This window comes from Empidonax traillii, unplaced genomic scaffold (assembly GCF_003031625.1).
Source record: "Empidonax traillii isolate 1590-97213 ecotype Southwest subspecies unplaced genomic scaffold, ASM303162v1 scaffold34:size3740991, whole genome shotgun sequence".
NCBI lineage: Eukaryota > Metazoa > Chordata > Aves > Passeriformes > Tyrannidae > Empidonax > Empidonax traillii.
This window is the reverse complement of record NW_020955227.1, coordinates 130,324-156,860: the sequence shown is the minus strand read 5'-3', so window position 1 is coordinate 156,860 and position 26,537 is coordinate 130,324. Positions and strand designations below refer to the sequence as shown.

The window sequence follows — 26,537 nt, the reverse complement described above, 5'->3', positions numbered from 1 at the left end:
CTGCTGTAAAAATTTAAATAGCTTTAGAGCCTTCTCCTTTCATGGAACTGAGCAGAGATATTGCACTGCAGGTTGCATAAAATATTGTGCCCCAAATGAGACACCTGCAGTATGTTCTCCACGTGGAAGTTATTATCATTTGTCATATAAAAAATTAAAAAAAAAGAGGTTGATACCCTCCTCTGACATTGCCTTTTGCAATTGCAAATAATATAAATGAAATAGAGGAGAGTTCAGTGGAGAAACCAACTCTTGGAGGCCTCAATTTCAGTGTTCACTCCTGGATTCGAAAAAACGGCTTTAAAAATGAATTGCTGGTATAAACCTGCACATTTGCAAAGCTGATTTCACTGGCTGTACCCACTCCCCTAACCAGAGTTAGGCACGAGGCATGCACTGAGCTGGAGAGGTTCTGCAGCCTTCACAACTCCCAAGGAAAACTCAGAAATTCCTTCTCCCTCACTCTGGTGTGGCACTGAACAACAATGACAACGCTCCTCCTGGGAGGGCAAGGTGTGAGCACCAGGACAGAGAACATTTCCTAAGATGGGGAGCATTTATAGTTCACCTTCTCTGGGGGACCCACGTTAAAAATCAGTGTTCAAACACTGAGAATCAGAAGGAAAAAGGCCACCTACCTCTCTTGTTGGGACGAGTATAAGTGCATAAGGGCCATCGCTGCGCTGCAAACACACAAGGTCAGGTCCACTACGAATGTAGCACCAATAAACAGAGAACTTCCACACCTCACAGCTCTCAGACAACACTGAGAGTTCTGAAGGGCTTCAGTACGAGTTTGTACACAACATTTTAGGGTATTGCCACCTTAAAAAATTTTTAAAAAATCAAGTCTTTCCCATATCAATCCTGTGTTGGCTTCTCTTTCCTGCTGGAACCTGCTCACAATCAAACCCAACACTTTATTCCACACACACCTTGTTTCACTCTTGTATTTCTGAGCTGCACAAACACTCTCCTGTTCGATGAACAGCAACGATCTACAGGTAACCCCTGCAGAAAGCAACTACCTAGGATGGGCTGGAAACACTTCCACCTGTAAGTCAGGATGACCCCTTTCCTTAAAAAGATGGGAGATCTGCAGCAGCATTTCCTGGTCAACCAGATGATCCAAACTGGGAGCAATTATCAGATCTCACTCCATGTCAAAGTCTAGTTAAAAACAAGGCAGTAACCTTTGTTTTCAGTTCTCCCAGTTTCCAGACCACTGTTTCTTCTGCACTCTGTCCTCTCCAACCCTGGAAATTCAGCCCATTTTCAGTTTACCCTCCTCCCAGGAGCAATGGGGAATGAGTGACACTGATCTTGGATCTCAACAGAACAGGAGGATCCCACACATCCCGTGCACAAATAAAGGGGAGGACACACTGATTGACCTTTGCAATAAGAAGAGACAGTAATGACTACAAGAGCTGGATTTTATTTTTATTAATCTTACTATCAAAAGCAAATGTATTTAATTCTGTTGCACCTACCTGTATTTTGGATTCCATTCCTTGCAAAGACTGTACAAGTGGAATTCCATAGGCAAGAGTTTTACCTTTTTGAAAGGGAGAAAATCAGAAAACTTTCCATTAAAAAAAAAAAAAAGAAGTGGCAATTCAGCAAATTAAAGCACCATTTATCCCACCATTCTTAAACTGCAGTCAGAGCCTGGCTCCCCACCAGCCGTCCCAGCCTGGTACTGTATGAGCTGTACTGGGAATGTGAGGTTTAAGTTCTGTGTTTTTGGGACCCAGTTAAAATGCCCTAAGGAAGGAGAGTGACAATTCAGCACCGACCTGAGCCAGTCTGAGATCTCACCAGAGCATCTCTGCCTTGCAGGAGCACAGGAATTGTTTGCTTCTGAACGCTGTGTGACAAACCAAACAGGTGAGGAAAAACAAATGAAACAGAGAATAGAACCCTACAGCTTTCACATGCAGTTTGTTTCCCCTCAAATTCCACACATTTATCTCTGCTGTGTGGCTACATCAGCTAAGCTGATTTCCAAGCAGGGCCATTGGAGAGGCATCAGATGTGATCAGTTCAAATCAGGTTTTTATGATTCAAGGACCAAACTAGAAGGCAGGACTCCCAGGTTCCACCTTCAGCTGTGACCTCCTGTGTACCTAACAAGTTATTTCCCATCCCAAACTCTGAAAGCAACAAACCCCAAAGCAAACAGCACTGTGGTCTTCACAAACCAATTACATATAATGAAACAATCACAGATGACTGGCTTTAGGGGGTAGTGAAGCACAAAGATTTTATATGAATTTGCTTACCTGGTCATGGTACTTATGTTTAGGACAGCGTTTATGGTGGAGATCTAGAGAGACAATAAAGAGCAGTAAAGGTTTCATTGTCAAATTGTTCCTTTTATCATTTTTTTTTGTAACACAAGACAGAGCAAAAACCAGGAGATTGATGTTTATTTTCTACGTAGCTGGTCCAGGACAACCAAATATAAAGTTCTGATGTCCTCAAAGTACTTCCTAGTTAATCAGAATTACACCATTGCTGGTTTTCTGGGGTTTTTTGGTATTACAGCTGCAAGCAGTGAAGGTGCTGGGACTGTGTTTGGGTCAGGACAGGGACCAGCACCTTGAGCTCAGAGACTGCAACAGAATCAGCTGAAGAACTGGCAGCCCTGTCCAGGTCACCACCAATAAAGGTGCCCCTCTCAGCTTTCTAACCTGCTCCCCACCCAAAAAAAACCATGTTTTGAGCTGTGCAGCCTCCCTGCCACTCACCAGATGAGGATGGAGGTCCAACTGGCCGAAAGAATCCGTAGTGAAAACATTTTCTTGCACCTGCTGCACTGCTTTTCTGAGCCAGGGGAAACAAAGCAAACGAAGCACAAAGTGGGGTTAAAAAATTATACATCAACATTCTACACAAACAGCAGAAAAACTGCAGTACCCAGCAAGGGCAAGAATTCAAGACACTGACTATCAAGGCACTGAAAGGGTTTTTTTTCCCCCTCCCATTTGTCTCGAATACCTGTGAATTTCTGGGATATCTGGGTTGTTCTTGAACAGGCTGGATGTCTTGATGAAAGGTCTGCCCTTCTGGCTTTCATTTTGCTTGTCAGGCAGCTGCTTCTTGTTCTTGCCAACGGGCCTTTGTGGTGGGTTCCCCTTGTCCCTCGTGTCAGCCTCTGGGGCACCTTTCCTGAAGGTGTTGAGGGAGGGTTGGCGTTGGCGTTTCACGGGTGGGGTCCCGTGTGGCGACTGGAGCTTCCTCTTCAGAGCATCAGGTGGCTTCAACAAGAACAAATCAGAGTCACTGTGACTGACAATGAACAGGATATCATGGCCAGCAAAACACCTTGTTTTTAGAATCATTTGCTCATTCCTAAAGGAATTCGTGCACCTTCTCCAGCGACTCAGCAGAACAAGCTTTAAAAAAACCTGTTCCTCAAGCTCTGCAGATCTCCAGCCCACACTGAAGCCATCCCTGCAGGATTCCCTCTTTCTGTGGGCACGAGGGATGGCCTGGACTTCCCTCCAACTTACGCTGCTGCCAACTCTCAGCATTTCTGAGCTCTTGGTTTCTCCTCCTGCAGCTGATCTTCAATCCCCTCAGAAAAAGTCTTGCTCTTCTCATATCCCTCCAGGAAGAGTGAATTAGCAAATTAAACTTCATTTGTCCCCCTGCCCTTTTCCAATGAACGTGTTTTCCCCCATCACAACTGCAAAGCTCCTGAAATGTGAAACACCAGCGGAATCTCACCCCGTTTCCCCCCTCTGAGTTGTACACTCTTTGTCTTCCCACAAACCGCACTGTCCTCAGGCTCTCTTATTTTTTTCACCTGTTTCTTCACATTATGGGCAAACAACCAAAACCCAACCTCCCTCCACCAACAATCACCATCAGAAAAGGCGGGGTGCCCTGTCTCAAAGCACCTGATACAACCAGGATAAATCCTGTCACTCCCTTCACTCACACACCCTTCAGCACAGTATTTCAAGAGCAATTTAAAAATTCGGAATAACAACCGAAACAGCCCAGAACCACTGTAACAACAACTGAAAACGTCTATTTAACCTGCTTTTATTCTCCTTTCCTCAAAGCAAAGCATCCAATCCTGCATCTCACAGCACTTCCCACAATTAGAAGTTTCCTTTAAAGTATAAGATCTCCTCTCTTTGGCAGCATTTTAAAGCATCGGGGGATGAGGCCGGGAGAGCTGGGGGAGCATCACCCGCGGGTCAGGGATCGGTGAGGGCAGGACCGGGCTGTGCCCCCGCAGCGCACCCGAGGGGCTCGGGGGAGCTCGGACCTGCTTGACCCCGAGACCCCGACCCAGGGAGCCCTTGCGAGCCCCCGGAGCGGGATCAGACTCGGGGGGTGACGGGGTACCCACAAAGCCCCATTTAACAACTTGCCGGACGCTCAGCCCCCGAGCCCCGGGCCGGTCGGGGTGTCCCGTGCCCCGCAGTGTCCCCTGCCCCGCAGTTCCCGCAGTGTCCCCCCGTGTCCGGCACATCCCTATGTCTGGCACATCCCCGTGTCCCGCACATCCCCCTGTCCCGCCGTTCCCGCTCCCCCCTCGTACCGCGCCGATCCCGCGCGGCCCCGCTCCTGCCGCCATGTCCCTCCCTCTCCTCTGCAGGCCCCCGGGGCCGCCCCTCGCCCGGCCCGCTCCGTGAGGGTAGAGCGGCGGCCAGCCCGGCTCCCCCTCCCGGGTACCGGCGTCCTCCCGCCACCCCCTGCCCACCCCTCAGGGCCGCGGGGGGCTCGGGGGTCTCCCCGCTCCCCTCCCACCCGCGTCCTGGCCCCGCGGGGCGCGCAGGCGGCGGCGGGGGCAGCCCCGGGCCGGGCCCGCCCGGGGGGACCTCGGCAGTGGCGCGTGCGCGCGGCCCGGGAGGCGGTGGCAAGATGGCGGCAGCGGGGCGGGAGGAGCCGCCGCTGAGGCTCGAGGTGGCGGCGGAGGAGGCGGCGGCGAGCGCCGGGTTCCGCCTCACGGCCGTGCGGCGGGAGCCCGCGGTGCGGCTGCAGCACGGCGCCAGCGGGCTGGAGCCGCTGGCGTGGTCCGAGGACCACCGGGTGTCGGTGAGCACGGCCCGCAGCATCGCCGTGCTGGAGCAGCTCAGCGATGTGCACAGCGGCGGGCAGGACATGGTCATCCACCGCACCGCAGTGCCCGCGCCCGCCGCCGCCTGCGTGCTCAAGGTGAGAGCCCGGCACGGCCCCAGGGGCACCCTCGTTAGTGGGACCTCGTTAATGTGTGTGAATATTTAAAGGGGGGCTCCGCTGGGGAGCTTCAGGCTGGACATCGGGAGGGTTTTCTTTAATTGTCTAAAAAATTAGTTGTACGATTGTTTTAATGGCTCTTTTTGTTGCCCTGCAGGTGGGCCCCAAAAAGGAGGTGGCCGAGTGCAAGGAGAAGTTCGCCAGCTCCGCGGATCCCACCGTGAGCCAGACGTTCATGCTGGACCGAGTGTTCAACCCCGAGGGGAAGTCCCTGACACCCATGAGGGGCTTCAAATATTCCAGCTGGTCCCCTCTGGGCTGTGACGCCAACGGGAGGTGCCTGCTGGCCGCCCTGACCATGGACAACCGGCTGACCATCCACGCCAACCTCAACCGGCTGCAGTGGGTGCAGCTGGTGGACCTGACCGAGCTCTACGGGGAGCGCCTGTTCGAGGCGGGCTACAAACTCTGCAAGGGCGACGCCCCCCGCGGGGAGCTGAGCGACTTCCCCGAGTTCCAGCGGCGGCACAGCATGCAGGCCCCCGTGCGCATGGAGTGGTCGGGCATCTGCACCACCCAGCAGGTGAAGCACAACAACGAGTGCCGGGACGTGGGCAGCGTGCTCCTGGCCGTGCTCTTCGAGAGCGGCGGCATCGCCGTGTGGCAGTTCCAGCTGCCCTTCCTGGGGAAGGAGTCCATCACTTCCTGCAACACCATCGAGTCCGGGATAAGCTCCCCCAGCGTGCTGTCCTGGTGGGAGTACGAGCACGGCAACCGCAAGATGAGCGGGCTGATCGTGGGCAGCGCCTACGGCCCCGTGAAGATCCTCCCCGTCAACCTCAAGGCGGTCAAGGGCTACTTCACGCTCAGGCAGCCCGTGGTGCTGTGGCAGGAGATGGACCAGCTGCCCGTGCACAGCATCAAGTGCATCCCCCTCTACCACCCCTACCAGAAGTGCAGCTGCAGCTTGGTGGTGGCTGCGAGAGGCCCTTACGTGTTCTGGTGCCTCCTGCTGATCTCCAAGGCGGGCCTGAACGTCCACAACTCCCACGTGACGGGGCTCCACTCGCTGCCCATCGTGTCCATGACGGCGGACAAGCAGAACGGCACGGTGTACACCTGCTCCAGCGACGGGAAGGTCAGGCAGCTCATCCCCATCTTCACGGACGTGGCCCTGAAGTTTGAGCACCAGCTGATCAAGCTCTCGGAGGTGTTTGGCTCCGTCAGGACTCACGGAATCGCTGTCAGCCCGTGCGGGGCGTACCTGGCGGTCATCACCACCGAGGGCATGGCCAACGGGCTGCACCCCGTCAGCAAGAACTACCAGGTGCAGTTTGTCACCCTCAAAACCTTCGAGGAGGCGGCTGCGCAGCTCTTGGAATCTTCCGTCCAGAACCTTTTCCGGCAGGTGGACCTGACGGATCTCGTGCGCTGGAAAATTCTGAGGGATAAGCACATTCCCCAGTTCTTACAGGAGGCACTGGATAAAAAGATCGAGAGCTGTGGTTCCACTTACTTCTGGAGGTTTAAGCTGTTTCTCCTGAGGATTTTGTACCAGTCCATGCAGAAGGCTCCCTCAGAGGCCACGTGGAGACCTTCGCACGAGGACGCCAAAATCCTGATCTCGGATTCCCCTGGGATGGGCAGCACGGAGGATGATCAAGAGGAGGGAACTTCGAAACAAGCCAGCAAGCAAAGCCTGTGTGACACAGGCAAAGGTGTGGACTTAGATGACACTGCAGAGGATTCTCTCCATCAGCCAAGTGACACTGCAGGGCGGGAGCCAATGGAGGAAAAACTTCTTGAAATCCAGGCCCAGATTGAGGCCGTGGAAATGCACTTGACTCGGGAACACATGAAACGGGTGTTGGGAGAAGTTTATCTGCACACATGGATTACAGAAAACACCAGCATTCCCACCAGAGGAGTCTGTGACTTCTTAATGTCTGATGATGGCTACGATGACAGAACAGCCCGAGTAAGTGACCTCTGAGCTCAGGGGGTTCCATGTTAGGAGTTAGTTCCTTCTCCTCCCTCCTGAACATACAGCTGGGGTGGGAAAGAGAAGTGCAATCATGTCATCCTTACCAGTCAGCTCCTGCAGAGCATTCTGCTTAAAATGCCCTTCCTTCAAATTGTGGGGTAGGAAGGGATGTAAGTAAGGATGGTGCCTTTTGGATCAGGTACAATAAAGAATAATCCTGCCTGAGGTTTTGCAGCACAAGGGAGAGGACTGGGGTTGTTCTGCTGCTCTCAGTGGCTTAAAACACATACTAATTGAGAGAGATGTTTGTTCTCATGACTGAGCTTATTTAATCATCTCTGCAAAACTAAACTTTGACTGCATCTCCTCTAGTCAGTTATGCTGCAGATCCAATTTTAGGAGCTGCAGAAGTGTCATTTCTGAAAGTCTCTGTAACTGAGCTCTGTGGCTGTTCAGGTGCTACATCAGGTCTTGGCATTGCTCTCTGAGCCTTCAGTGGAAGGATCAGCTCCAGAGGCTGAGACAGGTGGGAACATTCTGCATCAGCCTCCTGGCTCTTCAGACTCAATGACAAGAATGGTTCAAGTTCCTCTTCGTGAGAGGAACAGTTTTTTCAGTCCCTAAGTCCTTAAATCCCCTGAACTCTAAAAATCAGCCTTTACTTTGCATCCAGAAGGGCAGGGGAAGGAAGCACATGCCCACTGCTGATGTGTGTGGTGTTCTCCCTGCTGGAATCACAGGCGTGGCCATCAGTAACTCACTGGGAGAGTATTCTGGCCCAACTGCTGGGTTGTTGCAGCATCCAGTTACGATGAATTGAAGGCTTGAGAGGCTGCTTTGCTTATCTTAGAAACAAGATTCTTCTTTTTATAGTGATTAAAAGCTGACTTCTAGATTCTATTCTATCTGTTTGCTGTCACACTTTGAAGGTCTTTAGGATATGGTTTATGTCGGTTGAAACGTCACAGACAAAGCTGATCCCAGAAATGTTCCAGTGTACGCCCAGCTGGCTGCTCAGGACATGCATCCAGGTCACTTCTGAACAGGAATTATCTTTTAGCACATCCACTGTGGTAGTCATGAGGGAAAGCATTGCTGTAATGGTCAGTGGTGTGATACCAGTTCCTTCAGTACTTTTTAAAATAGCTTAACATTATTGCTCTTCAGGTCTGTGTCTCTTTACTGTGGGTCAGAAATCTTTAGGAGGTGACAACACGAGGAGAATAAATGAACACTTAGTGGGGTGTTACATTTCTTACCCCTTCATTTCTTTGAATTCAGTGCATCCTGTATCATGCTCTGAAACCACAGTACCCTGGGAGGCATTTGCACCCCTCAGCTGTGCTGCTGTAATCCCTGCTGACTCCCGTGTGTTCCAGGTGCTGATTGGGCACATCCTGAAGAAAATGAACAAACAGACGTTCCCGGAGCACTGCAGTTTGTGCAAAGAGATCCTGCCCTTCACCGACCGCAAGCAGGCCGTGTGCTCCAACGGCCACATCTGGCTCAGGTAACTGGGGCTGCAGGAGCTTTTACCCTCCTCTGGATCATCTGAACATACTGGAAGAGTTCACCTAAACTGCTTGTTAGTGTTGGAGTAAAAAGTCATGAAGCATCTTACCCATGCTGCAGTGCTTGCTGGCTGTTACTTGTCCTCTTCCATGAGAGAGGGAGGGCAGTGGATTTGGTTCCTTAGCAGTACAGGGTTTTTTTTTAATAATAAATTTCTACTTTATAAATATATTTATAATAAAATAAATATTAATTTTATAATAAAATGGGGTTTGATCCTCTTTTTAATTTTTTTCCCCACGTGGGGGAAGGTGGGGACAGGGAAAAAGCAGGCAAGGGAAAATTAGGGACAAGTCGTCCTTTGTGGAACATCAGGCCAAGGGAAGGTTTGTTCTGGCTCCTTCATTGTTTGAAAACAAAAGCAGTGTTAACAAAAAAAAGATTGGAAACAGGCACACTGAGAAGTCAGGCAAGTTCTGGAACATCTAGAAAATAAAATCTTCCTGTGTGGGGTTCATGGAGATTGTCCCTGAAGCCTTGGCAAGACAGTAGTGTGTCCCAAAGATAAAACTTTGCCTCACAGGCACTGTGTGCTACTTCGGGTAAACAGGCATGGCCTGAAGGAGCCTCAAGCTTTTCACCTCCTCTGCTACATGCTAAAAATACTCTGGCCAGTGATGAAACCTTTTCCAGTGGTATATTGATAAAACTCCTCGTCCTTCCACAGGTGCTTTCTGACCTACCAGTCCTGTCAGAGTCTGGTGTACAGGAGGTGTTTGCTTCACGACAGCATCGCACGGCACCCAACCCCCGAAGGTAAATTGTCCTGGGGCAAAAGGGGCACGATTAGGTCTTTTTAACTTGCATCTGCAAAATGTCTTCAATTAGTTCCATTGACTTTTCTCTTTCAGACACTTACCATGTGAAGCACCAGTGCTCTGCACTTCACAATGTCCTGTTGTCTGATGTGTTAATTGCTAATCAGTGACTGCAGAAATTGATGTATAAATCCCACATTTTAATGAGAGCTGGGTAAACACAATCTGTGCTGGAATGCTACAGCAGTTAGTTTACATTCAGGTTGAATATATTAGCATCCAGTTATGGAAGAGGGACAAAGAAACAGGAACCAAGGACTGTGTTATGTGAAGGATCTAATTTCGGTTTAGAAAATGAGAACACCACATTTGTGCCATGGTGAACCTTTAAATTTATTTCCTATATAGGTATTTAGATGAGTGTGTAAGGATATAGCACAGGCTGTTCCACCTTTGCTTTGTCCCCTGCTGAGGTGGAATTTAAACTGGCGTTACTTAAAATTTCAGAACAGAAATGGAGTTGAATTCCTCTGAATTCTCAGTTACTCCTGCATGGTGAATATAAACTGTTCAGCATCCCTCTTTGTGCATCTCAGGTGTCATTCCTCTGTTCATCTCTACCCTCAGCTTTGAACAATTTGTTTTCTTATTTGCAGATCCTGAATGGATCAAGAGGTTATTGCAAGGACCTTGCACGTTCTGTGACTCTCCCGTGTTCTAGAGAAAAGCTCTGCAAAGACTGAAAGTGTTTTCTCTACTCCATAAGCTCCCCTCAGCCTCGAGGGCCACAGAGCACAGGAGCACATTGTCCACAGCCCTGTACATACAACATCAGGGGTTCTGCAAACTCCTCGAATCCAGAGCCCATTCCACGCTCCAGAAACAGGAGTACACCTGGAAGAGCCAGTTTAAAAGAGGTTTGGAAGAGCACCCCATGGAAGGCTCAGCAGCTGGACACTGACAACTGAAGTGTTGAGCACAGTGTGAACTGTCCTTTCTGCCCAAATGTGTCATTTCCCAAAAGCTGGGACGGGAACATGGAGCTGCCTCTGGAACAGTCCTGGTGGGTAGAGAAGGCTTCAGCTTGTAGTGCTCCCTTTGCTTTTTAACAAGCACTGGCACTTGCTGCAGAATATTAAACTATCAAAAGAATTTGTGGCTCCAGTTCCTTGCTGAGCGAAGCACGTGCCAGTTACAGCCATGGGAAAGAAATTGGCCATTCCAGTATTTTCACTTAAAGTCTAGAAGAGTAACTGTTGTAACACTCTTGAGGTCAGGAGGGGGATATTGGCTGCCTGGGTCAAACAGGGATCAGTAAAAATAATTTTAAAATGTAATAATTGTTAAACTAATAGCAATTAGACTAAACACTAATATATATATATAGAATTTCCAGTGCTCTTAATTCTCTTACCCCACTTTCTTTTTCTGAGCTAACTCCTTCCCAGCTTTTGCCAATGTATTTGCCTTTGGCTTCACTTCACCCTCTACCAACAGGAATCATCTTTTCCTTTTTTAAATTACTAATTTACCTTATTTTCAATTAAATTGCAAGTCTTTCTCATCCAGGAATTGAGTTTTACACAAGTTTGACACACAAGCAATCACTCCCAGCTGACAGTTTCTCTTTTCATAGCAACACAGTAAAAACCCCCAAACAAAGAGAACACCCCAAACCAAACCCCCACCGTGGCTGATGTTCCAGGTAAGGCCAAGGAGTCTGATGAAGCTGTTCATGGATTACAGAATGGTTTGGGTTGGAAGGGACCTTTAGGATCATCTCATTCCACCCCCTGCCATGGGCAGGGACACCTTCCACTCACCCAGGTTGCTCCAAGCCCCGTCCAACCTGGCCCTCCCAGGGATGGGGCAGCCACAGCTTCTCTGGGCAACCTGTGCCAGGACCTCAACACCTCACAGGGAACAATTTCTTCCCAATATCCCATTAACCCTTCCCTCTGTCAGTGTGAAGCCATTCCCTCTTGTCCTGTCACTCCAGGCCCTTGTAAATAGTCTCTCTCCATCTTTCTTGTAGGCTCCTTCAGGATAACCCCAGTCCCTCATCCAGGGATTCACAAACACACCAGTGATGTAGTGTGGCTGCACCCGGACATTTATTTTGCCTTCTAACTGTCCTATCAGAAAAAAACATCTCTCTCTCTCCCTGTTCCTACCAGGAGCAGGAGAATCTTTTTCAACTTCCTATGCAGTGTTAGAGGAATAACACCTCCAAAATGTCTCTGGTTACCTGGTACAGTTTGTCTTGTTAACTTCAATCCATGCTGTCAAATAATCCTGAGTTTATGTATTTCCATTCTGCAGAGCATCAGTGGCAGAGGTGTCGCCCTGTTGGTGATTCCTGACACTTTAACTGTGTGGGAGGTGCTCTACAGCTGTTGAGAAATCGTGGAATTGTCCTGACAGCATCAGTCTCCCAACAGTGCATGTGTGATTGGTGCTTGGTTTCTCGATTCAATGACTATGCATATTTTGGAAATGTTCCTTCACCTCCAGTAGAAGCAAGTTTTTGTTCAGCTCACATTAACCGAGTCAGCTGTCCTTCTGTTCAGTGTCTCATGCATAAGCATGACCGTGCTGAGAATAATATTAATACAGTAGCCTAGAACAGCAGAAGCACATTCATCTGTAAAATAATTAGCCTTGTTTGTAAATATCCTTGGAAGTGGTACCATAATTGTATTAAAGAAATGTTTAGTTTTTTATTGCTGTGCATTGAAAAGTGAAATTACTTCAATGTGTGTCTGCAAAGAAAGGAAATGTAGCTCGTGATGGCATCCAGTAAAACACAGCGTAACCTCGATAGCCAACGTGTGTGGAGTTTGGGGCCAGCCCTGGGACAACTCTGCTCTCCTTCCCAGTGCTGATGGGGCTTGGGGGGAGCAGAACAACCATTTCCAGCCTGAGCTGAACAGGTGCTTGACTTGTGGTGCCTGAGAAAGTTCTATTCTAAGTGGGAGCTGCAAGTCCTTGCCCTGACAGTCGTGACCTGCTCATCAGTAAATGTTCCAAATCAGAAACTTTCCTGCCTGTGGCAAAGGGGAGGGAGCTCTGCAGAACCATGTCAGTGCTCTCAGAAAAAGTCCAAGGGTCACTGCTTTGATAGTGGCTTAGAAACCATAAAAATATCCTGATCTGCTGAAGTGTTTTCAGTCTGGCTGACCCAAAGGCTCAGCATAATAACAGATTAGATTAATTCCTGGTGATTACTTCTGGAACTCTTGAATTTCCCCGGATTGAGTTTTAATGCTTTGCCATGTAGAAGCTTTAGCACACCTCACATTAACGTGGCAGCATTAATGTTCATTTTCTTTGTCTCTCAAGGCAGTAAATACTCAGTCCAGCACTGCCAGTTTATTTAACCTGGTTTCAGACTGCTGGGAGAAGGGAATTTTCAAGCCCACAGCGTCAGCTTTGCCTGCCAGTGGCGATCCTTTGGCACGAAGCTTTCACTTCTCACCTGACCCATTCACAACAGTGCCCAGGAATTGGGATTTCATTTTTGTTTAGACCAGCACTTGTCCCTCAGTGCATTTTTAACCAGCAAGGCTGGAAAAGCAGAGTCCCCCTCGGGCAGTGACGTTTAACCCCTGCTGCTGCTCTGAGGGGGTTTTTCTGCCCACTGAGCAGCTCAGGCTGCTGCAGGAGACCATTTACCTCCTGGACTCGTGGTGTGCAGTTCTGGGAACACACAGGTTAGTCCCATTCCTGGAGCACTGGAACAACCCACACACTATCCTAATCAAACCTTTTGCTTTCATCCCATGGGAAAGGCAAAAAAGGGAGCAAGGTGGGAGCACCTGCTGCCAGCTCCTCGTGCTATTTTGCCACTAATGGAGTTGCCTCCCCAAACTAACAGATAGCAGAGACACCAGGTGAAGTGTTGCAAGAACAAATCCCACAGGATCAGGGAGTTTATCTCACTGTGTTTTTGCCTAAGTGTTGCAGGACATTTCAAACAAGTGAATAGTTGAAGGTTGTCCTCAACTACTTCACCATTTGGTGGTGAACGCTCTGGCTGTTCATGGTGCCTCATCTCCAGAGGGAGAATCACACCAGCAGACAAATGAGGGCTTCTGATGCACTGCTGCTTTTATTAAGGGTTGTGGTATTTGCTCCTGCAGCTGAGAATCAATAGCCAAAGGTTCTGTTCTGTGTCCAAAGCTAATGTGTCATTGTTCCTGATAAGTAGCTTCTGATAGCATTTAAGATTTGCTACTCACACTGATAACAGAGTTTATCCCTCCTCCACTGGGATGAAGAAATCCAGGCTAATCCAGGTTTGGTGGATAAGCAGAACAGCTCTGGACTGTAGAGTGTCCCAGTGCCTTGGTGCTGGATGCCATTCCTGGAACTAAGGTGCAAGTCTGGGGTCATGAGGACTCAGCCCTGTCTCCAAATTACACCTCCTGCTCTGGAATTGGTGACAGGGGACCTCCTTGTTGCCTTTTACCTCAGTTCAGCTCTGGATCAGGGGCTTCATCGTTCAGTTACCCTTTCCTTTCATGTGTTTCCTCATCCTATTAATCCTGTGGCATATTTCTAGAGAGGAAATGCTAATTTTTGTTGCTAATGCACAAAGCCAATAAGCGTCTCCCTGATTTTCTTAAATCTACCAGGATTTCCACTGGGTAATGTATCATCAGCGATCATGAGCGACACAACACCACTTTCTCTGTCCTCATTAAGGGTTTCTTGACATAAAAGGACTTAATGCAACCACAGTCCTAGTTCAAGACCAACAGATCACACTGTTCTGCCCTAAAATACCCTTTACAGGAGACCTGTTTGTACAAGTGTGATCTCCCCAATACAAAGCCCTTCCTCTATGACTTCCCACTTGGGAAGCAGGACAGCCTTGCAGGCACAGCTGCTGGAGTCTCAGGTGCCACCTACAGCTCTGGAATCAGGGAGAGGAAGAGCCATTCCTGCTCCATGGAGCAGGTCAGGGTTCATGGCTGAGGCTGTGACATCACCTGAGCACCATCCAAACCTCAGGGGGAGAGGTAAGAGCAGGAAAATCTTTCAGGAGCTACGAGGAGTTCCCGCAGAGATGGTGCTGGAGATACAGGGTGCCCTGTCCAGGGGTGTTCAAGTGTCCTTCCACCACTGAAGATCTGGTGCCAGGAGCAGGTGGCACAAAAGTTTGTGGAGCAGCTGGACAACCACCTTGTTGCTGAACTAGGTAATGAACAGCATAACATATAGGGTATGGCACAACCTCCGAGCAGCCCTCCCTGCAAAGTGTCTCTGGGAAGCAGAGTGATGGAAGATGTCCATTCCAGACCCGGACAAGCTGCACAATAAGTAAAATCTAATCCCTGCTGTGTTCTTCCCACCTCCTCTTTACCTTGTTTTTCCCATTGCTCAACATTTGTTTTGCCAGAATAAGATGCTAATAAAATCAACCAAATTGGTTTTTTGAAGTGTTGCATTCCAATTATAAAAGCCTAATTCCTCCTTCCACCCACTGAACCTTTTTGGCATTAACAGGCTTTACTATGCAAAGTCATGCAGGGGCTGTTTCGTTTACAGTAATTAAATGAATGTCAATTGTTTTAGTTGTTTCTGAGGGAGAGTTCTACATGAGTATTAGCATGTTCTGCTAACCCTTACGTTCTGCACTTCAGGCCTGCTGCAAACCCTTGGGGGTTGACCATTGACCTGAGACTCCATACCCAGACATGCCAAGTGCATCTCAATGAGACTGAGCCCTTTTTCTCAGTTTCTATGGAACCAGCGGAGCAGAACTAATATAGAGCCCGCATATAGATGAAAGAATGAAGAGGAAAAAGGGCTTTACAGCTAAATTAATTAAGCAGATGTACCTGTCTAATTAAAGATGCGCTGTCCCTTTTGTACCCCAGCCGCAGTACAAACAGTATTTAAATCCACTCCCTTCCCATTTCATCTATCAAAATATTTAGTAGGAGCGCTCAGATGAAGGTGATATTAGCAAGATGAGCTTCCCATGTATTATTAATAGAAGGGCTCCCAATTATGCATGAATGCTACAGCGTGTCTTGATAGCAACGGCATAAAAACCAGCTGCCCAAGCAGTTACCAAACAGCACATTTGTAACAGGTAGGACTGTTACAAATCCCTTGCCCAGCTGTGCACGAGGGTTTGTGGCTGAGCCCTGTGCCCTGGGAGCAGCCTCTGCCTCAGCCTGGCACCAGGAGCTGGAATTTCTCAGGGCAAGAGGCATCGAGGACTCAGCTGCTTGGGCTGGGCTTTCTTAGGTTTCAAAGATGCTCACTCCGAGATTTTTAAGATTTCCAGCCCTCGAGGCTGCAAAGCCCAACTCCCATTCACCAACCCTGCCAAAGATATTGAAAATTCCGACTTTAAAGCCGCCCAAAATAACACAAGATTGTCACAGCCATCCAGATAAGTAGGGTCTTCCCACCTGAAGTTACTCTAGAGGAACAAGAAGGAAGTTTGGCATGTACATCTCTCAGTTCCCCAGACAGACTCAGACACACACAGTTAAAAACAGCAACAAAGACCCAAAGCTATTTACAGCAAGTCAGAGAAGTCATCTAAACCCAAAAGGCTTTTTCTGGAGGCCTGTCCTCTCTGAAGGGACAAGGCACAAGGGACTCCTGCACATTCCCAGACACAGAGACTTCCAAGAGAAAGCTGAGGCTCCTCCCCATCCCCTGGTCAGGAGGAATTCACACTCACACACAAGGGAGGAACAGGGGGAGCCGTAATAGATGCATCAAAGGCAGTTCCCCTCTGAGCCACAGCACAAATCACACCCCTTTCCCACAGGCATTAAGGATGTGCAGAATCTGAGACAGCTAAATGACTGCTGTGCCTTTCATCTGAGATTTTCCAGTTAAAAAAGACTTACCTGAGCATTTACTGCAGCCAGATCCAGCCAGAGCAAAAATCCTGGGCACCAACCTGCCCTGGCACAGCCCAATCAAGGCAGCTACAGATTTGGAGCTGGGCTTCCCCCAGCAACACAGAATTAGTAACTTCTCTGCTCCTGCAGCTTGTTATGTCCTTGGTCGGGATCTGAAAGTGATGAACCTGCAGCCACTTTCCTGGGGCTCTGGAGATCTTTTCCAGCTGTTCTGAGTCTTCCTGCCCAGCAGAACAGGGTGACAGGGATGGCTGGTGCATCTGCAGAGGGTTTTATCAGAGTTTTTTTTAAGCAATCTGAGTTGACAAGGGAGTAAAAACCTCTGCACTCTGACCTCATGCACTGTGCTGTGTTTGGGGACAGTTCACTGCTGGCAGCAGCCTGGGACAGAGCAGTGCCTGTGTGGTTTTAGTGGAAAGCAGTGGGTGAATTAAGACACAAACACGTCTAACAGCTTTAATACTCCAAATTGGCTTCGTGGGTATTGCACAGTTAAGACAAAACTACTACTCAGAAAGAGAAAAAGATATTTGAATTAAACAGGACTTCCCTCACCACGGTGCTTCCTACTTTGCATCACGAAGCAAAAGCCAAAAAAATTTCCTCTACAGCCCAGTTTCTTACTCTCTGTACTTTCACTCAGCCTTGGTGAGCTCCAAATTTAACACAGCTTGGCTGACTTCCTCTTCCCCTGTGATAACCTGCCACTGCAGCAACCAGCCTGCAAATATGACAGGGGGAAAACTTTCAAATCAACTCTTCCAGCCACCGTCCTTTTTAATTACAAATGTCTAAATTTCCTACACGGAAGGGGCTTAATGATGCAGCTTTCTATGAACTCAAAGACAGCATAAGGGTCTTGGTCAGCATTGACATAAAAGGCGTCCTCATAGAAATCCTCCAGGTCCTTGACATTCCTGTAATAGCTTTCCAGGCGCTTCTCAATATTTTCTTCCTGGTCTCTGGGGTTCTGCCTGAGCCGGGCCTGGATCTCCGGGGTGGGAGCTGGTCTGAAGGTGGTGTGGTACCTGGAGGGGAGACAGAAATGCCCCTGTGTCAGCCCAGGCTGAGGACACAGCAGCCATTTCCTGATAGTCTATCACAGTTCCTTGGATGTGCCTCTTTTTCTACTTTAGGTTGGGTTTTTAAAACAAAGGATTCTACAGGACAGAGGGTTCTCATCCTCAAAGTCCTGCCAGATGACAGCAAAAGAATCCTGAGGGTGTTCCAGCATTGCCAGAGGCTCCCAACAATCTCTAAAAGCTCCTTAGCAAACAGGTGTTTAAATTCCCTGCCATGGGAACTGGTAATTCTAACTCTGAGGAAATGTCTCCTCTGCCCTGACACAAAACAACTGGGAGAAGAGAAGCAGAGCTTGGGTCTCTGCACAGAGCTTGCATTCCAGCTCCAGCTGGTGCTGGATGTGGACACAGAGCCCCTTGCACAGGAGAGTCACCGAGGGCACAGCTGAAGGCCACCCCCTCCCCTGCCCTGCAGGGGTGCCAAGGATTAGACCCAGCACCGAAAACAATTCAATTCACCAGGAATCTGGGAGGAATAAACCCCAGAGTTTGGAAGAGGAAAGCGTGTTAACTGGAGCAGATACTGAACAGATACTAATCCTGATGATAAGAAAGGCAAAGATGTGTGAATGATTTGCTTCAGCCCGTTCATTTCTGCCGAACAACCACATCGCTCATTACTAGAGCAAAGAGAGCAGTTACAGCAAATCACTGCTGCTGTCACAAGTTAATGCTGCACCTCGAGTGAGATGTCTGAATAATCAGCTCTCACTTCGGGACAAATCCAGTATTTGTGGCCTTAATCTTTGAGGGCTCAGTATTTGTCTTCGATGCAATAGGATTCAACCTTTAGAAAAGTAAAATAGTGGTTTAAAAATTTAAGTGTGGGGAATCATAAAAACAGACCACAAGTGAAAATTGTAAATGCACACCAACTCCAGCAGGCATTTAGGAGGATAAATTTGTTACTTGTTCCCTAAAAAGCAAGAGGGGGAGAAGGCAGTAAAGCTGAAGGTCAGGGGTGTGTGTGATGCCAGTGAGATGAACTGCCACGTTGGAGAGCCCAACCTTGCAGTGACTCAGTGGCTCCAACGAGTTTGCTCTACTGAGCAGGAGATGTATTAATACCTCCCAGCAGACAGGACCATCACAGGAGCCTGGGGAAGTAAAATGCAGCAAGTTTTCCATTTTCCCCAGCTAGGAAGCCTTCAAAATTCCCAGGGGAACGTCTGAAAACCATCTGCATTTAGGCTTGGTTTCAGACATCTTCCCTCAGCATTATGTTACCAACCAATTCAGTTACCATTAAAATGTCAGACCTGAGCTATTTGCTCCTGTAGGTTTTAAATCCTGCAGGCTCCAGGATTTAAAATGCCCTGTTCTGAGGAGCAGCAGGAAGGTGGGCTGGTGCTCCAGGAGCTATGAAAGTTTTACCTTGCCTTTTAAGGAATCCCTAAGCAAGAGCACAGCGTTCCTGAGTTGCTGAGATTTCTGTGAAGTCTACCTTGGTGCTTTCATCTCCCTGGCAGTCTTGACAAATGTTAAACACGAGACAGGAGTGCAAACCTTTGCCCAGTGACGGGGTCCGTCCTCCGCTGGGACAGTCGCTCCATGACAGACTCGTAGGGCAGATTAAAGAAAAATACCCTATGGAGAAGGTAACAATGAAGGGCATTAACATCCCAAGAACATCACCTGTGACCTTCAGAGCATGAGTTAATGCTTACCCAAGCGAAGAGCACGCTCGAGCATGGCAGTGACAGCAGCACCCACACCTGCAGCATCACCCACACGAGCACAGGCACAGGATCTCTCCTCTGCTGCTTTGTCCTCACAGCTTTTTGGTCTCCAGGTCAGCAAGGCAGAAGTTCTCTGGCACACAGACTGTGTGTGCTGTGTGCACTGACAGGACAACATAGGGAGGGAATTCCAGCTGGAGTCTCTCTCAGGGTCCATCACAGCCTGCTCGCCAGCCAGCACTTACCTCTGAATTTCTCTGGATACAGCTTCTCGACCCAGAGAGCAACTACAGTCACAATAACATGCTGCAAAAGGCAAATTCACAATGTCTACTGTTCCTGTCGAGGACAGAAAAAGGGCGTGTCTGCCAGCATTACGGATTCCTCCCTAAAACCAGCATTGCACTACTCAGTGCCCATCAGAGGGATTTTCCTCTTGCTGTTTTAGTCCACTTCCACTTCTTTTGTCCTTGTCTCCCCACAGTGGGAGTCCTGTGGGCTCCCACTCCTGTCCTGCATGCTTGAAAGGAGGATGAGGACATAACCCATGGCACCTGCTGCTGGTGACAGTTCCCTGTCCCTCAGGGAGCATCCCTGCTGGTGACGGTGCTGGAAGCAAATGTTAAAGCTTCATTTTCAGATCAAAACCTGCAATTCCCACTGAGTCTGAACAAGAGAGGGTTGCTCAGCACCTTAAAGGCTCAGCCCCTCAGTGCCTGGTGAGGGTTCCACCCCAGGAACAGCTTTTTCACCAGAGGATGGAGTTGGACTTGCCAACTCATTCCTTACAGGTGACACAAAGGCCTGACTGGGATGCAGACCCCAAAGGCAAATCCACCACCCCTGAGCCCAGACACACCACCCTGTGCATATAAACTGTTGTGCCCATATCACACCAGCTCCCCCTTGGCACTTTGGTTCACTACAATGGTCCTGTTGATTTTATGTTCACGTTCAAAAGCTCTTGAGCAGAAAATTCCTGACAAACTGCTGAGCTTGAGCAGACCTGAGTCCCCCATCCCCCAGCTGCTGGAGACTAAAGCAGATCAGCACAAAGATCACATTCGACAATTAATTCAACCAAAATCAAAAACGAGGCTTCCTTTGAACCTACAAAAACGGGTTTTTACCAAGAGAGCACGACCTGAAGGCTGCAAACACATCTCCCTTTATAATCCACCTTCTCCTGCTGCTGCCTTCAAGGCCAGGCTTCCTGTTTTCATTTTTGTCTGCCTCTCACAGGAGATACTGCGTGCTTTAGACATTCACCAAAGGAACATTTTACACTGACTGGGTGGGATCAGACCAGATGAAAGGCTGAGCTTTACCTCGGCGTGCACGTAGCAGATTACGAGAATCCTTTGTAGGATTTAAAGTTATGAAAATCATCTCTCTTTTCAAATGTTTACAGATAATGACTTCTATTCACACTGTGGTAACAAAATAACAGCCAGGAATAAAACATTCAAGATCTTGGAGATTCCAAAGACAGGGAAAGAACAACAGTTTCAACACTCTTTTATCCCTTACACTCTTAACATTTTGTTTTTTCTTTGTTTCTGTTGCCCAACAATGGCACAAAAACGTGATTGTCAGAACAGGTAACATCTGATGATGTGTCTCAAGATGAATATTCTAGTAGAGAGGAACAACATTTATACAGTCATGATAATTGATACGGCTTCCTATTATATTCTCAAATAAACAAACCCACTAAAGGATTATAACCTGGCATATCAAGCAAGCTTGTCGTGATTCATAGTTACTAACACAAAAAAGTATTATGGTATTTGAAACAGAAGAGCCTAAAAAACTCCCACTTAAAAAGCTGCCAACGAAATGAACTCTGAAAGCCTTGTCTGAGATTCCCTTCCTTTTTAAACAAGACGCTGCTTATTATCCAGCCTGGTGTCACCATTAAAGAAGAGTGCAGGGAAGATGTGGGAGGGTACAGACATCCCTGCTAATATGGATTTCTTTTTTTCCCCCCCACATCCACTCTGTAACAACACACACAGAATATGCTGCTCAACAGCACAAACTCCCAATCCAAGGGTCCTTCCAGGGGAAGGTGGGATGCCTTACCCTGCCATTCCACACATCTCCTGCAGATAAGAGGAAACAACACTCCCCAGGGCTGTCAGTTTAAAATCGTTCAGAAGCAGGAAAAAAAAAAGATGAAGGGGAAAACCACCGACAGAACTACAGTCTAGACTTAAAATACTTCCAATTAGAAAGCTTTATTACCATTTTGAAGGAGACACATACCCCACACAGTCTATTATGCAGCCCCAGGAGGTTTACTCACATGAGTAAAGCCTATTTACATGTGTGCACTCTGTGCAGCCTTAGCTTGGGCTGTGTGATACAACTCCTGCAGCTCCTCGAGGTATTTCTGAGCAACATTTCACCTCTGTCCCTCCCTCAGCCTGCTGTGACTCTGATCACATAACAAACCTGACCCTCCAGCTGTCCAGGTATGATATTTGTTGGATTTCTCGTGGAAATCCCCGTAAGACAGAGAGTTGCACCCATGACCTCGACCCAGCAGTAACTGGAACAACTCCCTGCAAGCACTGACTTCATCTCCAAGCAGAGCTTGGCCCCCTTTCACACACCAAGTGTGATTTTTTTTTTCCCCCATAAATGCCTCCTCTGTAAAGCTCACTTTAGGAATCAGCCAGGCTTTGTATGTTGTAATGTGTCACAACTTCTATCAAGGGGAAATATGAAACAGATGTCATCAGAACTGGCAGACAGGGAGGAGAGGAAACACAGCCTGGTATCAAAGTACACCACATCATCCTGCTGGATTAGCATCCAGCACAGCTCCCCTCCCAGGGCTGTTAGTTCAGCTCCAGCAGGTGAGTGGTGTCAGTCAGCACCAGGTGAGGTGCTCCAGGAACCCTCACTCCTGTGTCACAGGCCCAGCATCCACCCACGGGCAACCAAAAATCACTGGCACTCAGTTACAGGCTGGTGCTTCCAGTTCCAGCTCTGTGGGGTAGAACCGGGTGGAACCTCCCAGCTCTCTGAGGACAAACATGCTCCTGACTCACACTGGGTGGCAACAAGGCTGCTGGATGCAGGGCTGGAGCTGAGGGATTCACAGGCACAGCTCTGTCCCTTCTCCTTTGTTCCCAGCCCTCTCAGGTTGCACTGATAACAAAACCATTAACGCAAATATTAAAAGGCAAAATGAGTGTCAGAATCCTGCCTCTTCCTCACTGTACTTGACATCACTTCTCTGATCTCTTGCAGCTCCCAGACACACCAGAGATTAAATTCCAGCAAATCAATAATGTTGATGACACCTTCGCTGTGTACCCAGTCAAATGAGAGCTGGCTGCCTTTGGATGACGATGGAATATGTTCCAGCTCTAACAGCTGGAATATAACGTTGTTTTCCTATCAGCCATCTGGCATTCCAAAGGGGTATTCCAGTCGCTTCTGGCTACTCAGACAGCATCCTCTAAGATCCTGGAGATCACCAGGGCATCCTGATGGCTTCCCTTGTCAAAGGGAGAGAGGAGAAGGTGAGGCAGAGGTGGTAGAAGGGTTAATTCACACCTGACCGTGAAGCAGCATTTTTGCAAAAATGTGTCACAACCACACAATAAGTGAAGGAAGGGTTTTTTGACCTACACAACAGCATTCAACTAATCCTGAGCTGCATTTGTTCCAGATGGCAGCCAACCCAGTTAATCCAAGTTATTAACAACTGGCAGTGCTCAGAGCTGTCCTCGGAAGAGTTTATTTGGTGGTGGCTTTCCTGTTTTCTGGGTATAATGTCCCCACTTAAAGTACCTGTCATGGAAAAATTACGAGTGTTGCCATGAGACCAGCAAGTGCTGTGTGCCTGAATCCTGGAATCCCTGTGCTGGGGAATAAGGAACACTCCTGCTATGGATAGTCCCTTTCCAGGATGGCTCCACTGCCCTTCCATCCAGCTGCTTTCCCATCTCCAGAGAACTGAGGCTCTGCCACAGCCTTGCACCCCTTTAGGTCCTGTAATTTGAACACAGCTGTTTTATGAGGCCGACCTGGATGGATCCAGATGTTGACTCTTCTAGACCTGAGCATTTTTCTTAGGTCAGCTTCTCATCCTTGGCATCTCCCAGCACCTGGAGTAGCTCTGGATGGACACTGGTGGAGTGGAGCCCAAAGCCAAGCCCTCCTTTTAGAAAACTATTGTTGTGAAATGAGACCCATACCATTAAATCCAATTGATTTCATATCTTGTTTTCATTTAAGGATGTAAAGACAACACAACATGATACCTGAGACAGGATCCTGACTCCCCAGCTGGTTTTTAAAAACAGAGACTACTGACTTGCTTGTGGCTACACCAGGGCCAGATGAAGCCTTGCAAATAAAGTTAGGACGCTGGACTTAAAATAAAAATACCACACCAACCACCACTGGGCCACTTTTAAATGTAGCACTTAAACTTTTGATTTGAAACTGCAACTTTGAAAATAGTAAGCTGTTAATCTTTCCCCATATTTTCTTGACTCCTGTAGGTCTTCCCTGTCTCAGGCAGGTACCAGCTGCCATATTCCCATTCTTCACACTCTGCACTCTGCAAAAAAAAAAAAAAAAAAAAAAAAGAAAAAAAAAAAAGAGGCCCCTGCTGGCCAATTCTTGTTTAAAATTGTGCATAATTGATAGTGGCAAATCTACCCCAGCTGTGTCTAAAACCTCTCCAGGGGCAAGAAAAACACTCTCTGTGACTGTCATTAACTACTAAATTAGCAAGTGCTCCTGGCAGTTTACAACGTACCACATCAGTCTGCTTTTAAAAAAAAAAAAAAAAAACAACCAAAAAAAACAACAAACCAACAAGAATGTGAAGATCAGATGCTTTGTGTGATCTCAAAGTTACAGCAAACTTTGGTGCCAGAACTTTGACAGAACCCCAGCAAAATCAGAGCAAAAGAGAACAGGAGAGTGGAAGAAAGAGAGGAAGGGACACGAAGTTACTTTCTTTTCCAGGCAGACAAATAGCAAAAAATATCAAATTCAAGGCTAGAAACTTGTGCCTTTCATAAGGCACAGAACACCTTACTCCATATGGAGATGTCAACAGTGTCACCTGATGCCATGGCACAATTCCCCATGGAAAATAACTCTCCTGGAGGACTCGGTTCTGGCAATGCAACGGCTACAATTTTTGTAATTGAAATACAAAGCTGAGAAAGAGCTGAGGCTGTTGGAGGGAATGGATTCACAAATGCATGGAAAACCTTGGGGGGCATCATGGACTGAACTGGCAGAGTGACAAGAACCATCTCTAGGAACTGTCCTGGATTTGGCTCAACTGTGAGACCCCTTGGTAAACCTGACCTTGGTTTTTTGGTGTTAAAAGTTTCCAAAATATATAAAACTGCACAAACTTGTGAATGGTACAAGGACCACAGCCAGACAGGAGAGGGATGGCAGGCTTGGTCAAGGTACCAAAACAGTTTGCACTGCAAAAAGGTCTTTTCCTTGGGTAGCACCACTGAATGATCCCAGCAATACGGCAAATCAACTTAGTGGTCCAAGCTGACAGCTACAGATAAGTTTAGATTTGAAGCCAAGTGCCTGATCCCAGCCACAACCCAGCCCATCTTGTCTTCACTGACTTTCCAGCCAGAGCTATTGCCTTGGATCAATCAGTTCCCCTCAAGAATGTTCCCTTCCCTGGAGCACAAAGACACCTTGAACCTGAAACCTTGGCTTAAGCCTCTTCTTTGGCTCAGCCACAGGATCCTGTTTCCATAATGACATTCTGCATTCCCAAATCCCCTCTTAAAAATTAAAAACTGGTTACACAGATCCCATCAGCCTCTTCCCCAGCCTTGTTCAGGTTTCTCTCAGTGCAGCTCTAAGCCAGCTGTTTTGCCTACGGGTAACCAGATTACAAAGGCTCTTCTGAGGCTGCACCACTGACTGGACATGAATCTCAGTTTCCTCCCTCTCCCAAATACTCCTTCTGCCTGTCTCTGCAATGGATAAAATGATCCTTATCTCTTATTTATGGAAGGAGCTGTTGGGAGGTTTTATTCACTGATTTCTTTCAAATGCTGGAATATCTTCTAATGAAAGATGCTGGAGTCTATTTTGGGAAGTAATTTCACCCTCTAGGTTTCAGCCAGGAGGGAAAACACATTGCCTAAGCACTAAAACACAGGTTAATCAGCACAAGTGTTTTGCTCATCGAGCTCCTATAATGATTCATGGGACGACAAGCTATTTCTAGGCACTGGATCTTTTCAAATGGATGCATTTCTGCCCAATAACTCCAAAAGGCAGCTAAGTGGGGCACTATTCCCAGGATGTGGCTCCTGGCCAGGGGAGAGAGATGAACAGCATCCTCAGTAGCTGTAGATGTTCCTTCCCTTCCCTTCCCTTCCCTTCCCTTCCCCAGCAGTGCAGAGCAATGACTCCACTGGATGTTTTCCACCCACCAGTTCCATGTGCTGAGCTCCACCAGCCCAGGCAGCCCAGGTGAGGGGTCCCTCCCGTGTCCAACCCCACCAGCAACATTCCACCCCAGCCCACACGGTGGGAACAGGCACTGGCTGCCTGTCTGACAGAACAACGGGCTGGATTCCAGCTGGGATAAAGCAAAGCAGCTCCATGGGCATCACAGGGATTCAGCCCAGCAGGAACCCCAGGTCTTGGGGCAGGCAGAGCCCTTGCAGTGGCCTGCAGAACTCAGGGCTGTGGGAATGTCACAGGAGCACAGGGAAAGGCACCCAGAGACAGAGCAGATGTTTTTGTAGGAGTGGCTTCAATGCATTTTTTAAGCTTTTTTTTTGGAGAAGGCAATATTAACTCTTCCCATCTGTAATAAGTGGCTGGGATGCACTAGTACTTCCATTCAAAACTGCTTTACATTTCTCCCCTCATTTTTATTCTTTGCCTCCTCCTTACTCTCAGCTGTTATTCCAGCATCTTTGCATTCTCCCTGGAGTTCATTCCAGCGGTGCTTTTTTGAATCACAGAATAAGATGGCAGCCAGCACCGCTCTGGAGTGTTGGGGATGGCACCATTCCCACCCTGGGCAGGGTTAATCCAACCCCACCTCAGATAATCGACAGCCTCTGCAGCCCCAGAGGCCCCAGGTCAGGAACCTGAACCCCCTTCCCCGAGTGCAGCCGTGTTTCCTCAGATCCCTGCAACCCTCCCCTGCAATAATTAGATGCTGCAAAGCAAACCTGAGTGGAGCAAGAGCTCCAGGGTTAAGAGCCAGCAAACTCATCTCAGAAATGATGGCTTTGCTACCCGGCTGCAGCTTCGCTTTGGCACCTCCTGCTCCTAACAAGGAAACCTATACTTTTCTTCCTTATTAAATAAAGAGAATCAAATTTATAGTAAATGAT

The 26,537-nt window shown here is 48.1% G+C and overlaps 3 protein-coding genes across 6 annotated transcripts in view; 1 reads left to right on the top strand and 2 right to left on the bottom strand.

Moving 5' to 3' along the window:
• The window catches only part of DDX31 (DEAD-box helicase 31), a 45,456-nt gene extending 40,821 nt beyond the window's left edge, over positions 1-4,635 (bottom strand). The window contains exons 1-7 of the mRNA XM_027911618.1: positions 4,562-4,635; positions 3,004-3,263; positions 2,754-2,829; positions 2,286-2,329; positions 1,800-1,870; positions 1,494-1,558; positions 639-683 (exon numbers count right to left, since the gene is read on the bottom strand). Coding sequence (XP_027767419.1) covers positions 639-683; positions 1,494-1,558; positions 1,800-1,870; positions 2,286-2,329; positions 2,754-2,829; positions 3,004-3,263; positions 4,562-4,597 — 597 coding nt within the window. The 5' untranslated portion in view covers positions 4,598-4,635. The remainder of the gene's footprint in view (positions 1-638; positions 684-1,493; positions 1,559-1,799; positions 1,871-2,285; positions 2,330-2,753; positions 2,830-3,003; positions 3,264-4,561) is intronic.
• Positions 4,636-4,947: 312 nt separating this feature from the next.
• GTF3C4 (general transcription factor IIIC subunit 4) lies at positions 4,948-25,319 on the top strand. Its single transcript, XM_027911619.1, has 7 exons — positions 4,948-5,178; positions 5,357-7,177; positions 8,563-8,693; positions 9,423-9,511; positions 10,170-10,320; positions 12,876-12,883; positions 25,308-25,319. Exons 1-5 carry the CDS (start codon positions 5,125-5,127, stop codon positions 10,232-10,234), a joined length of 2,160 nt encoding a protein of 719 aa, XP_027767420.1. The 5' UTR covers positions 4,948-5,124; the 3' UTR covers positions 10,235-10,320; positions 12,876-12,883; positions 25,308-25,319.
• AK8 (adenylate kinase 8) overlaps positions 16,837-26,537 on the bottom strand; it is a 64,732-nt gene continuing 55,031 nt past the window's right edge. For all 4 annotated transcript variants that reach the window (XM_027911620.1, XM_027911622.1, XM_027911624.1 and 1 more), the window contains 2 exons: positions 18,995-19,075; positions 16,837-17,434 (listed from right to left, as the gene is read on the bottom strand). In XM_027911620.1, coding sequence (XP_027767421.1) covers positions 17,238-17,434; positions 18,995-19,075 — 278 coding nt within the window. In that variant the 3' untranslated portion in view covers positions 16,837-17,237. The remainder of the gene's footprint in view (positions 17,435-18,994; positions 19,076-26,537) is intronic.